General features: G+C 63.0%; 1 protein-coding gene across 3 annotated transcripts in view; it reads left to right on the forward strand.

The window, feature by feature from the left end:
- Positions 1–16,061, forward strand: part of PRDM16 (PR/SET domain 16) — a 266,524-nt gene that overhangs the window by 240,043 nt on the left and 10,420 nt on the right. For 2 of the 3 annotated variants that reach the window (XM_081145608.1, XM_081145610.1), the window contains exons 6-12: positions 98–311; positions 2,046–2,193; positions 2,582–2,735; positions 6,023–7,430; positions 9,742–9,829; positions 12,548–12,717; positions 13,345–13,422. In XM_081145608.1, the coding sequence (XP_081001734.1) occupies positions 98–311; positions 2,046–2,193; positions 2,582–2,735; positions 6,023–7,430; positions 9,742–9,829; positions 12,548–12,717; positions 13,345–13,422 (2,260 nt within the window). The remainder of the gene's footprint in view (positions 1–97; positions 312–2,045; positions 2,194–2,581; positions 2,736–6,022; positions 7,431–9,741; positions 9,830–12,547; positions 12,718–13,344; positions 13,423–16,061) is intronic. The other variant, XM_081145609.1, reaches the window with a different exon arrangement.

Here is a 16,061-nt window from a genome sequence, read left to right on the forward strand (position 1 = left end):
GAGCGTGGGACAGGCTCGCAGCCTTCCTGCGCCCTCCTGGCAGGCCCTGGGGCAGGTCTTGGGCCCCCCCCCAACTCCTGACCCCTCTCTCTTGCAGAGGAGCCCACATTCCGCTGTGACGTGTGCGACGAACTCTTCCCGTCTAAGCTGGACCTGCGGCGACACAAGAAATACGCGTGCGGCTCGGTGGGGGCCGCCCTCTACGAGGGCCTGGGCGACGCGCTCAAGCCCAAGGGCCTGGGCAGCGGGGGCAGCGACGGGCAGGCCCACGAGTGCAAGGACTGCGAGCGGCTGTTCCCCAACAAATACAGGTGCTGCCACCCCCCCCTCCCTCCCCACCCCCCCAGGAGCCAGTCAAGGGCAGCGGGGTCAGTGGCCCTTGGAGCACAGAGGGGGCCCTGACAGTTCAAGGGCTGCAGAGACAGGTGCAGATGAGGGTCCCCTCCTGGCACAGCCAGGGCAGGTACCCTGGCCCAGGCATCTGACATTGAGACAGAGCAGCCCACGAGCTGGCAGTTGGAGGCCACCGGTGTTCCCGGCTCTGACGTGAAGGCCAGGTCTGTGGTCCGAGTCCCCCCCCACCTCTGGAAGAGTCCCTTGTAGCCCAGTTGAGACAGCGCTGGCCCCGTCGCTCTGAATCAGGGCTGAGCTGTGCAGACAGGTGTGAAGGAAGCTAAGACACGCGGGCCAGGCCCCAGGACATGCGGGGGTCAGGCTCCAGGGCCGCTTCTGTAGAAATGCCCAAGACCAAAGTGTAGACAGCCAGGCCCCACTGCCCAGGGCCTGGTGGAGGGGCCTGACCATCTGGACACACACACGACTTCTTAGACAGTGGCCAGGAGTGAGAAGAAGCTGCCCAGGGGTTCCCATCCCCCACCCCAGGTGCCAGCTTCTGCTCCCCACGGGCAGCACCCACTGTCCCAGGGACATCACAGGAAAGGACACAGGGCACCGGGCCAGCCCATGACACTGGACACCATCAACCTGGCCATCCCCTGCCCCGAGCCACGCAAGAGTCAGGCAAGGGGCCCTGAGGACCCCTGGGAAAGATGGGCCTCCTGGGGTCCCGCGAAGGGCAAGCCGGGTCATGTGGTCCCCATGCTCCAGGGAACCAAGAGGCCTTTTCCAGCACGGGCCTCTGCTCTCACCTAGGAGAATTTCCCCCCGGACGGACTCGCAAAGTCAGAGCAGCCCCATCAGGCCACTAACTGGCTGTGGAATTGCGGGGGACCGCCCGCCCATCCCTCCCCGGCTCCCCAGGGGTGGGAAACCCTCCACCCTGAGCAGATGACAGAAAATGAGCATTTGGGCAAATCCCGGCTGAGGCCCTGGGCGGTCAGCGTGCTGGAGAGGGTCCGTGTTTCCTTTACATAAACACATAAATCACAATTAGCAACAGGGAAAGGAATACAGTCTGCCGGGTGCCGAGCCCAGGCATTTCTGGTCGGAACGGATGGCTGGCCCCGTAATTAACGGGCTGTGATGTATTGCTGCTTCGCTCATGAAGATTAACGGGCGTACCTGGGACAGGAGAGGCAGGGCGTCCCCCGAGAGGGCGTGGAGCCGCTTGCTCATCCGGGCCCGGCCCTCGGAGCAGCTGTGCGCCACCCTCCCCGTCCCGGGGAGACCCAGCCCTGCCGGCCACCGCCCGTGTGTGCATGGCAGGCGGGCAAGCACCCTCAGGCCACTCGGAGGGTGGCCTTGGCTCTCCTGTGCCCCTCTCCCACGCTGGGGCTCATGGCAGTGTTGACAGCTCTGGACTCCTTTTTCTCAGGCCCAGGGTTAACCTCAAGGTTAAGATTGTCCAGAAGAGAGGCCAGGAAGTGTGGGCTGGGGCCCCCGGAGGGTGGTTTTGGATAAGGGCCATCTCTGCCCTTCATCTGTTGCGCTGTCCAGAGCAGGGTGGACAGCAGTGCGCCACGCCTCACTCTGATCGCTGAGCAGGGAGCGGGGGACGAGAGAAGCCAGGCAGGGTGGAGGGACATCCCCCGCTAGGCAGTGGGTGGCAGGCGGGCCTTGCAGTGACCTCTATCCTCTCGGCACAGCTTGGAACAGCACATGGTCGTCCACACAGAGGAGCGAGAGTACAAGTGTGACCAGTGTCCCAAGGCCTTCAACTGGAAGTCCAACCTCATTCGCCACCAGATGTCCCACGACAGCGGCAAGCGCTTCGAATGTGAAAACTGCGTGAAGGTAACATGCCCGTGGGCGCCCACCGCCCCCACCTGAGAGCAAATCTCCGGGAAGGCTGGTGACGTGGCTAGGAGGAGACAGAGCCAAGGGAGACAGACCCGGTCTCTCAATGTGGAAGGAGGGGCTGGCGGGCAAGCCTCCCAACCCTGGGCCTGCATGTGTCCCCTCTGAGTTCCTCTTTGCACATCCTCATGACCACAGAACTCTCTGGAATTATTAAGGAGACAGAAGCCAGGGACGCCTGAACAGCTCTCCCCAGGCACCCGGGGGTCACCACTACAGCAGAGGTCCCAGTGGGCTCGGTGCAGGGGACAGAGTTGTAAGGGAGACCCATCCAGCAGCCAGAATGGGGTGGACGGGGCTCTAGCGACAGCATCTGTCTCCCCAGGTGTTCACGGACCCCAGCAACCTGCAGCGGCACATCCGCTCCCAGCACGTGGGCGCGCGGGCTCACGCCTGCCCGGACTGCGGGAAGACGTTCGCCACGTCCTCCGGCCTCAAGCAGCACAAACACATCCACAGCACCGTCAAACCTTTCATATGTGAGTCGTCCCCCTGCCGGGCCGCACAGGGGGACCTTTGGGGGCTTTGAGGACCAGGCCATGGCAGGAGGTCCCCAGGTGCTCCCCCATGGGCCAAACCCCCTTTTGTCCAGAAGAGTGCAGGATTAGGAGGCTCCGAAGTGCCAGGAGGGCACCCAGGTGGGCACTGCTCCTGTCAGTGCAGCAGGAGCCCACGACAGCCTGTGGGAGAGTCACTCTAGCAGAGGGAGTGAGCAGAGGGGACAACTGCGGAGAGGTGGGGACAGCAACTCTAGCAGAGGCCTTGAGGGCAGGAGTGTTGGGTAGCGAGTGATGGGGGTTTGATAGGAGAGGAGTCAGAGGTCACAAAGGGCCAGGTCCCAGGGAAGTGACCCTAAAGGATCCTCTCTGCCTAACAGTACAGTGAACAATCATTGCACACAACATAGTGCTGAGTCACCATCACACCAGATTGAGCTGAGTCACCATTCACACCAGATTGTGCTGACTCACCTTTCACGCTGACATTGTGCTGAGTCACCATTCACACTGGCAGATTGTGCTGAGTCACCATTCCCACCAAATAGTGCTGAGTCACCATTCACACAGTATTGTGCTGACATCACCATTCACACCAGCATTGTGCTGAGTCACCATTCACACCAGCATTATGCTGAGTCACTATTCACACCAGCATTGTGCTGAGTCACTATTCACACCAGCATTGTGCCGAGTCACCATTCACACCCATTATCTCACCGGATCCTTATAAAATCCTAGGTTGCAGGGCCTGTACTCTCTCTAATGACTGAGAAGGAAACCGAGGCTTTAAGACATTAAGGGGTCAGGTGCTCAAGGCACCACTGCCAAACCCTGATTCCAGTTCAAGGGGTCTGGCTCCTGACCCCAGGCTGGGTGGCCTGGAACTTCTCAGGCTCCGTTAGATCACTGCCAGGAGGGGTGACTCTGGGAGCGCGGGGAGTTGGGGTCAGGGTGTTCTCGCCAGTGTGGGGGTTGTTCAGTGGGGAGGTGGGGGGTGAATGTGTGTGTGCGCGAGTGCATGTGTGGGTGTCGGGGGAGGGTGTGAGCGTATGCAGGTGTGGGAGTGGGTGGTGTATATGGGTGTGGGAGGGTGCACATGGGTGTGAGTGAACATATCCACACACTCAAGGAAAAGAAACTGCTGACAGGTGAGGATGGGCCAGGCCCCTCTGCCTCCTGGCAGGGCCCAGGGTCACCCCCCATAAGGTGCTGGTGCCCATATCCAGGGCCTCTCTCAGCCCCTGCAGGCAGCCACCCCCCCTTTGCCGGCTGTGACAGCTGCTGGCCATCCCAGGTCCAGGACCTGAATCCAGGACCTCAGTCTCCTAGAGACCTTTCTACAGCCCCAACATCTATTCAGGCCCCTCCACCGTGGGAACAGGTGGTGGGGCCGAGCAGGCCAGGCTCCCAAGCCCAGGCACCTTTCCAACCTCAGAGTGACAGCAGCCACTAAGGAGGCACTGACAGAACCCCTCCAGGGTCAGGGACACGGTGACGTGTCGCTTGTTTTGTCCAGCCAAGCCTGAGCTGAGAGCAGCCTCTCTCTCCCTCCCACGAGGGCCGGGCGGGGGACCTGAGGATATTTATAGACGGTCCCGTGCCTCCCAGAGGGGCTGATTTGATTCAATGAGGCAGCACTCTCCCCCCTCAGCCTTGAAAATGCCTCGCCATGCCAGGCGACCGGGAAGGCCGAGCGGCTAATATAAATAGATACCATGATTAAAGGACACGGTAATCTCAGGGCCGAAGCTCCCGCTAGAATAGCATGACATCAGGCCGGCGAGGACTGATGGGGAGCGAGAAACACGCGGAAATCATTGTTTCCACCAGGGCTGCATTGAGGACGAAAATTGTCCTGCAGAGAGAGCCACATGCGGGGGGGGGGGGGGGGGGTGCGTGTGTGTATGTGTGGGCGTGTGTGTGTGTGTGTGTGTGTGTGTGTCCCTCCCGCTGCTAGAAAAACAGGAGAAAGAAAAGCTGGTGATTCGCTGACCCTCAGCTCACAGGCCATCGGGAAATGGCTGAGTCGGGGTCCCCTGGGCCTCTGGGTCCTGGTGCTGGCTGGCACTGCCCTCTCCTGTTAAGAACACAGACTGGCATCTGCCTCTGTATCCCAATTTGGGGAGGTTCCGCTTTCCTCTGACATGGACCCAGCCCCTCTCTGTACGGCCCTGCTAGGGATTCACCCCCACCTTCAGGCCACCCCCAAACAGTGACCACACAGCCCAGACTCCCCAACCAAGAACTCCTGAGCGGGGTGACCACCTGGGCCGCCCTCTCCTGGTGCAGATCCCAGGGCCTGGGGCGGAGGAGAGGACAGGGACACTGGGGACATTTTAAGCTTTAGAAATAGGAGATCTGATGTGGTTGGTGGTCAGGGTTCCTCCTACACTGTGGGGCAGGACACTGACATGGACAGGAAGGGGTGGGTGTCCTGGGCAAGCCCATGTGGTGGCAGACACGGCCGCCTGCATGACTTTGCCCACCTGAGCGATTCAGAAGACCTCAGCCCACACATTACAGACACTCCCAGGAAGGGAGTGTGAGCAGTGGTCCCCCATTTTCCAAAGAGCCAGCTGAGGCCTCTCCGAGCTGCACGGGGGCCAAGAGGAAGGCACAAGTGGTCTTGTCAGTTCATGCTGGTGACCAGAGGCCAGCCCTAGAATAGTATGTACATGTGTATATGTGCACATATAGGTAGGCACACTCAGGCATGTGCACACATATACACATGCAAAACAGTGTACACATGAACACATGTGGCACATGCATGTGCGACAGGTATGCACTCACATGCATGTGAAAGGTGTATGTATGTGTATACGTGTGTGCGCACATATACACTTATGTGCATGTGAATAGCACACACCATGCACACATTCGTGACATGCATGTGTCTATGTGCACACGTGTGCATGTGTGCGCGTACATGCCTGCACATGTTCTCACATGAAGACACAGTTGCACATACAGTCATGCACATGCATGACACGTGCATGTCTATGCACATGGGCACATGCGTGTGTACTTATATGCACACATGTGCCTACATGTACACATTCTCACATGAACATGTGCACAACCACACGTTTGCACACACATGCAGGCGTGCACACATAGGGACACACATGCACACACACACACATGCTCACACGACACAAGCGCAGGCTGCTCCAATCACCAGGGCCAGAAGCACCCCTCCCCCCCACCCCGAGGTTTCCCGGTAATTTCATAGCGTGTTCGCCTGCTTTCTGCTGGTGCTTTAGGTGAGGTCTGCCACAAGTCCTACACGCAGTTCTCCAACCTGTGCCGCCACAAGCGCATGCACGCGGACTGCCGCACGCAGATCAAGTGCAAGGACTGCGGGCAGATGTTCAGCACTACCTCCTCCCTCAACAAGCACCGGCGCTTCTGCGAGGGCAAGAACCACTACGCGCCCGGCGGCATCTTCTCTCCGGGCCTGCCCTTGACCCCCAGCCCCCTGCTGGACAAGGCGAAGCCGCCCCCCAGCCTCAACCACGCCGGCCTGGGCTTCAGCGAGTACTTCCCCTCCAGGCCGCACCCGGGGAGCCTGCCCTTCTCGGCAGCCCCGCCCGCCTTCCCCGCACTCACCCCCGGCTTCCCCAGCATCTTCCCGCCGTCCCTCTACCCCCGGCCACCTTTGCTACCTCCCACTCCGTTGCTCAAGAGCCCCCTGAACCACACCCAGGACGCCAAGCTGCCCAGCCCCCTGGGGAACCCGGCGCTGCCCCTCGTCTCCGCCGTGGGCAGCAGCGGCCAGGGCACCGCGGCCGCCACGGGGCCCGAGGAGAAGTTCGAGGGCCGCCTGGAGGACGCGTACCCCGAGAAGCTCAAGACCCGCAGCAGCGACCTGTCGGACGGCAGCGACTTCGAGGACATCAACACCACGACCGGGACGGACCTGGACACGACCACAGGCACAGGCTCCGACCTGGACAGCGATGTGGAAAGCGACCGCGACAAGGCCAAGGACAAGAGCCAGGCAGCAGAGGGCAAGCCCGAGTTCGGGGGGGGCGCGGTGCCCCCGGGGGCCCCCAATAGCGTGAACGACGTGCCTGTCTTCTACGCCCAGCGCTCCTTCTTCCCGCCGCCCGACGAGCAGCTGCTGGCGGCGTCGGGCGCCACGGGGGACTCCATCAAGGCGATCGCCTCCATCGCCGAGAAGTACTTCGGGCCGGGCTTCATGGGCGCGCAGGAGAAGAGGCTGGGCGCTCTGCCCTACCACTCGGTGTTCCCCTTCCAGTTCCTGCCCGACTTCCCGCACGCGCTCTACCCCCTCGCCGACCGCACCCTCGCCCACAGCCTGCTGGTCAAGGCCGAGCCAAAGTCGCCCAGGGACGCCCTCAAGGGTGGCGGCCCCAGTGCCGAGTCCCCCTTCGACCTCACCACCAAACCCAAAGAGGCGAAGCCCATCCTGCTGGCGCCCAAGGCCGCCTCGGCGGGCGAGGAGCAGCCGCTGGACCTGAGCATCGGCAGCCGCGCCCGGGCCAGTCAGAACGGCGGCGGCCGGGAGCCGCGCAAGAACCACGTCTACGGGGAGCGCAAGCCGGGGGCCGGCGAGGGGCTGCCCAAGGCCTGCGCGGCGCAGCTGGCCCAGCAGCCCTCCCTGCACTACGCCAAACCCTCGCCGTTTTTCATGGACCCCATCTACAGGTACTCACATGCCCTGCCTCACCTGCTCTCCCAGAGGGGCGCCGCCCAGCTGGGCATCTGGGGGGGTCTGCGTGCCGGGCGCGGCCCTCACGTCTTCCCCCAAGGCTCGCTCCTCCGCCTTTGCTGGCTTCGGGGGCTGCCTGAGCTCGGGGTCTGTGCCGGAGCCCACAGCTGCCTCGGCCCGTGCCTGAGGTGGGTGCCCGGCCAGGGCGTGTTTGGGAGGCCAGGCCAGGGTCTCCTGGACCCTTGCGGTTCCCTTTTGCCGACAGCCACTGGACCGGCCGCTGTGCTTCCTGAGCTCCTCCGAGCCTCCCCTCCGACCCCACCCCGGGACCCCTGCTGTCTCCAGCTGTCGTCTCTGGAACAGCTCTGCCTCCCACACAACTCAGACCCGCACTCTTTCCTCCGCTCCGAGTCCCTGCTTCCCGTAGGCTGCTCTGCAGAGCCAAGGCTGGGGGTTCCTGGTGGCCCGGGGAGGTCAGAGAGGAGCCCCTGCCCCCAGAGGGGAGGAGGTGGGGGAAGGAAGGAGGGAGCGTTGGAGGGTTTGCAAAAAATCAGTGTCCCTGCCAGCCCTGCCAGCGAGGGGCCGACTTAATCCTGTCCCGTTTCTGGGCAAGCTTTGGTCAGGGGGGTTAGACGTGACCCCAACACGTCTATCTGGGGGAGCTGGGCAGCTGTGCCCTGAGGTGTGGGCAGCAGGCACCGGCAGTGGGAGCTGGTGCAGGGCCTGTGAGAGAGGCCCGTGTGCACACGCGTGTGCGTGCATGCGCTGGTGTTCGGGGACCCTGAGGTCCTGTGTGCAAATGCATGTGCGTGCACACACTGGTCTTCGGGGAGCAAGGGCGTGTGTGGTGCCCGGAGGGCCCAGGTGCCTGCTGTTTGCACCCGAGGGGCCAGCAGGGCCTGGGATTGGCGTTCGGGTGAGGTCACGCCTGCCGAAGGACACGTGGGAGAAGTGAGGTCAGAGTCAGGTAGAGGTGCCCGTGAGGGGACGGTGGGCGTCTCCCGCTCTGCCCTCCTGCGCGCCCAGTGGGTCCCCTCTTCCTCAGCCTGGTGGGGCCACCATGTGACCCAAACCAGGAAAGGGCAGAAGAGATGGACACAAACCTTCCCCCCCCCCATGTGGTCCCCATCCTCTCAGCCCACGCCACCAACCGCACAGTGTCCCCTTGGAAGGCGGAACCGGACACAGCCCAGCCCCGAGGCCTCGGTCACGCCTCCGAGCTGGTCTCCACCCCTCTCGGCAGCTCCCACAGGTTTATTTTATGCCTCCGGGTGGGGAACCTGCCCAAAGCACGTCCTGCGGCTCCCGCTGTCCGCCTCCTGGACCGGGCTGGGGTCTCGGGGGGGGGGGGGACCTGCGAGGTGCTCCTGCCCCTGAGCCCCTGGGGTGGCTCTGCAGTCCTCCTGCACTCGGGTCCTCTCCTGTGCTGTCCCCTGTCCTGCTGCAGTCAGTGTCCCCGCTCGTTCCTGGGAAGACATGGTCACAAGTAAAAGTGACATGAGCGTGGCCCTTGCAGGAGGCACTGGTCCGGGGTTTGTCCAGAGGGCTATGCCTGTGTGTGGAGAGGTTTCCCAGAGTTGAGATTAAATCTCAGCCCCACAGGGGAGACTGAGGCAGGCGCGCTGTTGGGAAGAGGTGGGAGAGGACCTCGGGTGAGGGGGGGCGCTGGAAGCCGCCCTGTCCACCTCCCCCACGTGTCCTGTGATTATCCAGATTGTCCCCGGCGTTTGGCCACAAGTTTCCAGCCTACCTGGCTGTGTGAGGAGGCCCTGGTGGCTTCCCCAGGATGAAGCCCACTGGTCACTCACCAGTCAGGCAGCACGCCCCACGCCGAGGGCCGGCAGGGACAGGGAAGCTGGGGGTCAGCGTCAGCCTCCGCCTCCCGTGGGCTCCACCTTCTCTGTGACAAGCCCAGGGGCCCAGGCAGGCTGACCCCAGGCGGGTGGGTGCAGGGGGAGCTTCAGAGAAGGTCCCAGGCTCCAGACTCAGCATCTGCACGTGCGCGGAAGCCCCAGCTGGGGTGGGTGGAGGGACCCTGGGAGGTCGGAGGGCCCGGAGCTGGGCGTGGTGATGGGGAGCGAGTGGGGGCAGGGAACCGGGGCCCAGTGGGCAGCGGGCGGCGGGCCAGGAGGCTCAGCAGGCAGGGGTTGGCCAGGTCACGGACGTCCCCACAAGTCGGGTGAGACTGGGTAACCTGGGGCCAGGGAAGCAGAGCCGCCGTGACGAGGGCCCCACACAGACCGAGGACACAGGCAGGAGTCGGCGGGGCCCCTGGGGGGTGTACGTAACCCTCTGTTTGCTGTCCAGCAGGGTGGAGAAGCGGAAGGTGCCGGACCCCGTGGGAGTCCTAAAGGAGAAGTTCCTGCGGCCGCCCCCGCTGCTCTTCCACCCTCAGGTGAGACCCAGGCTCCGGGCGGGCTCCGGGCTGGTTTGGAGCTTCGAGGCCACTCGAGGCCGAGCCACACCTGCGGCGGCCTGGGCTTCCCCACCTGCCCAGGGCTCTCCCTGCAGGTTCCACGCGTCACCGTGAGGCTGGCCTGGGTGGGAAGGGCCAGGACAGCAAGGAAGGAGGCTGGTGCCTGGTGGGGGCAGCCCCATGGGTCCCTCAGAAGTGGCCAAGGACCCCGGCCCAAAGGGAGCCCACCCAGCCGAGACTGGGCGGTGGGAGGTGGGATGAACTTCAGTGGGTGGTGGGCAGAGCTCAGAGGGGGTGAATCTAAGAAACTTGAGTGAAAAATACAGACGCAGCAGGCCATGGGGACATAAGCAGGCCATGGGGACATAAGCAGGCCTTTCCGGGGGCTTCCGTGGAGAGGCCAGGAATGGGCTACCTGTGTGTAGACTCCTCTGAGATGCCACGTGCTGGTGGGTGGCCCCCAGGGTGCAAAGCAGGCTTGAGGAGCCAGGAGCAGGAGACATGCAGAGGGTCCCGGGGCGTGGGGGCAGGAGGAGTGCCCCCCCAGGGGCTGGAGAGGGTGGAGACTACCCACCAGACTGGAGTTTGGGTCTGGGAAGGAGATACCCAAGTTCGGGCAGCGACCGCAGACCCTGCCAGGCCTGCAGGCACTCAGTCTGCCCCTTGGGCCTTGGCCTCCCAAGGGGTGGACACAGAGAGCTGGTGAGCTGGCTGAGCAGCAGGGCTGGGCAGAGTCTCCCGACTCCTTGCCCATGTGCCCCGCAGAGCCACAGCCCCCCACCCCCGGCCCGGAGGGTCCTGGGCCGAACCCAGACTCTGGGGCATCATCTGCTTTCTCAGAGCCCCCGCCTTGGACAAACACCCCAGGTTGTGAAACCTGCGCCCTGCCCGGGTTCACAGCTAAACTTAGAGTCCCCATTGTTTGCTGGGCCGAGGAGTTTGGTTAATAACTTCCCGCGATTTTCTCTGGGACGGGCTGGGAAAAGCCGACAAGCCAGCAGGCGCATCCTGTGTTTGTTTGTGGGGGAGCTGGGCAGGGATATCTGATCGGGCTGGGCAGGCGGGACCTGCTGCGGCCCCCCAGAGACCCATCCTGGCCCGAGGAAGAGGGGCCGGGGGGGCTCGTCCCTCCTGTCAGCTGGGCCCTGCCGCCCCCCTGCCAGCCTGTGTGCCCAGAGCTGGGTGGGTGGAGTGATGGGAGATGACCAGTAAGTCACCTAATTAAATGGTCTGAGCCACTATCTGGGTGACGTCAGCCTGTGCTGGGCAGATCCAGGCAGGACGTGGCCAGGGCCTTCTGTTTTTGAGGCCCGACGTGCAGGTGGGCAGCCCCCAGAGTACAGGGAGAGGAAGTCCTGCCAGGCCGTGGTCCCCTCACCACCTCTGGGGGGTCCTGGGAAATCTGGGTGGTGGAGGGCTCCAGAGCCTTTCAAGACTATGGCTATGCCTGAGCCCCGCAGGCAGGTGGGCAGCTGTCTGTGTCCCAGGGGTCCTATTGTCCATGGAGCGCCCAGTGAGAGGCTGGTTAACAACTGAGGGGGCAGTTCCCGTATGTCCATCAGGGGCCAGGGGAGGGCAGCCCAGAGCAGGGCTTCCCTGCCCCACAGGAATGGGGAAGCCCAAAGGCCTGCCACCTGGGCACAGCTGGCGTGGGGGCAAGGTGGCAGCCCGGGATCACAGGTGGCCTGGGCCATTAAGGGGAGACACCGTTTTCTATTCATTAACCCCTTCCTGGGTGTTTTATTGTAACAAGTCGGTGGTTCCCCAACTAACACCCAAGGGGCTCTGGCGTGATGAATGCCCTTCCTGTTCAGGCCCCACCCAGCCTCCCACAGGGCCTGGCTCGCGGCAGGTGGTCTCGGGACAGCCCCTCCATCTAGGGGAGGTGCTGCGAGGTCTGTGCCGCTCCATCAGCCCCACCTCCTGTCCCCAAGCCCCCAGGACTCAGGACAGGCACAGTCTGGTCATAACTCAGCCCACCACGTGGGAAGGACCAATGCCCGCCTCCTTCTCCTCCCTGAGCTGGCTCTTGGCATCCCCAAGGAGCAGAGAGGCAGCTCCCTTTGTCCGTATCGTCGCGTCCTGTGCCGTGTGACGCTGGCACTGTGGCCTTGGCCGCGTAGCTGGTAGGGTCTGGTCCCAGGCTGCTGAATGCCTGTTGGTGCTTTGCCTGCAATTATGACCTGTTGCCACTAGGGGGTGGCGGTGGTGCCTCAGGCCGTGATCCCTGTTAAAGCCTGAGATTCGGGTAACTTCTTAATTTTTCAGGACTCAGAAAAAAATCGATATATTTATGTCTTTAACCCAATCTGGACATTCAGGGGTGCTGGCCCAGGGCCGCACCGGTGGGCGTTGCTGGCTTGTTTCTGCATAGCTGATGCGTAATCGCACGTGTCCACAGTCTGCCTCGCTGTGTCCCCGACACCAGGCAGAAGGGCTGGCTGCTGTGGTCAGATCCGGGCCCCACAGCCTGGGCCCAAGACTGAAACGGGGGTCCCGGGGAAGGACAGGAACGGGGCTGGCCGCAGCCGGTGGAAGAGTCCAGCCCAGGGGCCGAGAAGACGCCAGGATGTCTGGCTCCGAGGCCGGCCCGAGGGCCCGCGTGGCCTTCTTGCCCTGGCCTGGCCCACCCGTGTGCTCTGTCGCCGAGGACCCCACGGGACTGGTCCCCAGCCTCTCCCGTTCTCGTGCCGACAGATGTCAGCCATTGAGACCATGACGGAGAAGCTGGAGAGCTTCGCGGCCATGAAGGCGGACTCCGGCGGCTCCCTGCAGCCCCTCCCCCACCACCCCTTCAACTTCCGGTCCCCGCCCCCGACGCTCTCAGACCCCATCCTCAGGAAGGGCAAGGAGCGGTACACGTGCAGGTGAGCCCGGGGAGCCCCTGGGGCGGGGGGGGGCCTGGTAAGGTGGCAGCAGGCGATGTGCCCAAGCCCGTGACCTTGCGCTTCCAGCAGAAACCCAGTCACGACTCACAGCATAGCAGCAGCAAATGGCCCATTGCCCTCAAGTCTGTGTGTCTGGGGTGGGCTTCCCCCTGCCTCCCACTAAACTTCGTGAGCTCAAAAAATAACCCCCTTGGCCTGGCCAGTAGGAGTTCAAAAGGCCTGGACCAGGGTGTGCTGCTCAGTGTCTAACTGCAGCTCTGGGAAGGGACTGGAGTCCTGGCTTTGGGAAGAGACCCCTGTGTCTGTCCCCAGCTGCACCCGCCTGTCCAAGCCCATCCCAGCAGGCCCAGCACCTCCGGGCTCCAGGGCTGAGATGACACTTGAGGAGGGGCACGGCCTGAGGGCCCGAGCAGGACAGTCTGTCGGTGGCTTTTCTGTAAAGCTCAGCTGGGCCCCAGGGCTGCAGGGGAGTTAAAACCCATCTCCCCCAGGTATAGGACCTCCGGGACTAGATGCCCAGTTTGAGGGGGGCTGTGCCAGGAAAGCACCTGGCGCCTGAGTCTGTGCCAGCCTGGCCCTGCCTGACAGTCTCCCACCCCCACCCAGGTACTGCGGGAAGATCTTCCCCCGATCCGCAAACCTCACGAGACACCTGAGGACGCACACCGGGGAGCAGCCATACAGGTGGGAGCCCACCTGGCCCGGGGGGGGCGGGGGGGGAGGCTCCTGACCACGGGAAAGGCAGCTGGTGGGAGCCAGGGGGCGGCTCCCTGTCAGTGCCTGGGCCCCTCCCTCTTGACCCCACCTCCACCCTATGCCCTGGGATGTTGTAAAGTTTAGGCAGGAGGGGCCCATGCCCAGCAGGCTTCTGGAAAGCTCCCTCCTGCCCACAGAGGACGATGCTGGGAGCAGCCCTCCTGCCTCCTCAGGGGTGTCCACTGGGCATGGACCCAGAGCAGGAACCAGCCAGAAGCCAGGGCTGAGGGTGACCTCCGGCTTCCAGGAACCTGCCAAGGGCAGGGCCTAGGAGTTGGCATGTTAGAGAAGAGCCACAAGTGATGGTGACCGAGGGGCACATTGGGGAGACGCTGGCTTAGATGCCAACGTGTCAGTCTGGGATGTGTCTAGGAATAACAGCCGTTGGGAATGCGGAGTCTGCACGGTTTTAAGCTGGTAACATCAGGTCCCCGTGTCTGGCCACACTGAGCTTGAGTCACCCGCTGGCCCTGGAGGCTGTGTGTGTGTCCATCCCTAGGGCGGTGGCCACATGGGGCCCCTGCAGGTGCCACGGTCCCTCCTGTCTCCTGGCTGCATAAATGACAGCCCCCACTACTTAACCACTTATGTGGCCAACACCCCAACACACAGGCCCCTGTCCCCCTAAAAGTGAATTATAACGTATCAAAGGCTGGCAACAGATCTGTCTGTCCCCCGCCGCCCCGCGTTTTTTTGTAACGAGAGCCGACTTCTGGGCGGCGGTCCCTGTGCGAGACCCCTGGCGGTCAGCTTGTGTTTGTAGAGAAACCTGATTGTCATCGATTTCTTTTGTCTTCTCCGATCTGCGAGGCTCAACTTACATAGCAGTAATTGCTTGGAAAGTTTTCTTTGCAAATCTTGACTTCCTCTGGCTCGAGGCGGCCCTGTGAGGAGCAGTCCGGGGGTGGGGCCTCCCTGTGACATCACGGGGGTTTCTGGCTGACTTTGATCATTGGGAAGATTTACGTTGGAAAAGGGAACTGCGCACATTCATCCTCAGACCCGTCAGAGAGGGACCCCAGCCCCTGGAGGCTGATTAAACTGCCCGCCCACCAACTGCCCTGCCAGAGCCACCCCCAGCCCCGGGCCAGCTCCCATATGCGTCCCTGCGTGTGCACCAGGGAGGCCAGCTAACATCCCCCTCGCCAGCTGCCCAGGGTGACCGGTAATCAAACTAGACAACACTGGAACGCGCTTCCTTCGGAGTCTGCGCCCCAGGGCATCTAAAATCACTCCGAGAGTGTTTCAGAGCCTGGCCGTGGGGAAGGAAGGGCACTTGAGTGTGACTGGTACTCTTCCTGGAGGGAAGACCAGACCACCCGCTGGCCCAGCCCCGTGTCGTCTGGCAGCTTCTGGCTGAGGGAGAGGTTGGGAGGCAGGAGCCATTAGACACTCACTGCTCACAGCTCCAGCCTGCAGGCCTTGTTGAGACACGGTTGGAGGGAGATAAAGACTGAATTGGGATTGAGGGGGACGGCTCGGGGTCCCTCCAGAGCGTGCCCACTGGGGCCTTGAGTCACTCTGTGGATGCGAGGCTCCGTGGCTGGCCCATGGGCTCCTGGTGGGACCTGGGATTCCGCCCAGGGACACACCCTCTCCATCTTCAGCCCGGCTCCTCCTGGGCTCCCGTCCTGCCACCTGCGCTAAGCCAAACGCCCGAGCCTGGCCCGTGTGGGTCTCCTCTGCTAGTTTTATTTCTAGGGCTGGGTATCTTTTCCTTCTTTGCGTTACAGTTACCAACAGCATTTCTCCCCCCCGTGGTGTGTCCTGCGGGTCCCAGGGAGGACGCTGCCCTGAGCCTTTCACCCTTCCCCGCCCGTGCCGTGCCCACCGTGGCTGGCTTCCCTGGGGTGGCAGCAGACGTGGTCACAGCGAGGACCCCCGGGCCCTCAGCTGCCCGCTGCTGCGGCCGCCCATCTGCGCACCCGTTCCTGGTGGAGCTCCGGCCGTTACTCTACACAGCTCGGCCATAAATTTCAGTCGCCACTTGTCAGCTTATTTACAATGCAAATCCCAGCTGCTTGCAGAGCCCTGCTCCCTGAGCCCTGGGCTCACTGCTCCCCTAAATTCCAAACAGACTTGTTTGTCTGGGCCATTTATTTAGATTAGACCTCAGGAGGGCCACTCAGGATGGCCACTCAGGACTCTCTGTGGCCCCCCACCCCTGCTCTCCGTGTCTGGGAACCAGCTCCGATGCAGCCCCATTTTGCACTCAGGATCCCGCTGCTCCAGGTTCCCACCGCTGCCCTCAGGGGGCACGTGTTGAAAGGAGCAAGGGAAGAGACACTGTGCATGTGAGCACGGTATAGACTGAGGGCGGGCGCAGCTCAGCCGGGCACGCCTGTGGGTGGGCAGGGGGTGAGTGCCCAGACCTGGGCTGGGGCCAGCTTGGCCTTGCACCCGGTCCCTCCTGAGCGGCTGCCCCAAGGAGCAGGCCTGCAGCCCAGGATGCTGACACCATCGGACAGAGCGGAGGCTCATAGTGTCTCTGAGGAGCTCTGGAGCCAGGGGCACTTCTGTGTGCCCATGTGCACTTGCACCGCCTGTGCGCACGCACCCACACTGCA

The sequence above is a fragment of the Miniopterus schreibersii genome, assembly GCF_964146895.1.
Source record: "Miniopterus schreibersii genome assembly, chromosome: 8".
NCBI lineage: Eukaryota > Metazoa > Chordata > Mammalia > Chiroptera > Miniopteridae > Miniopterus > Miniopterus schreibersii.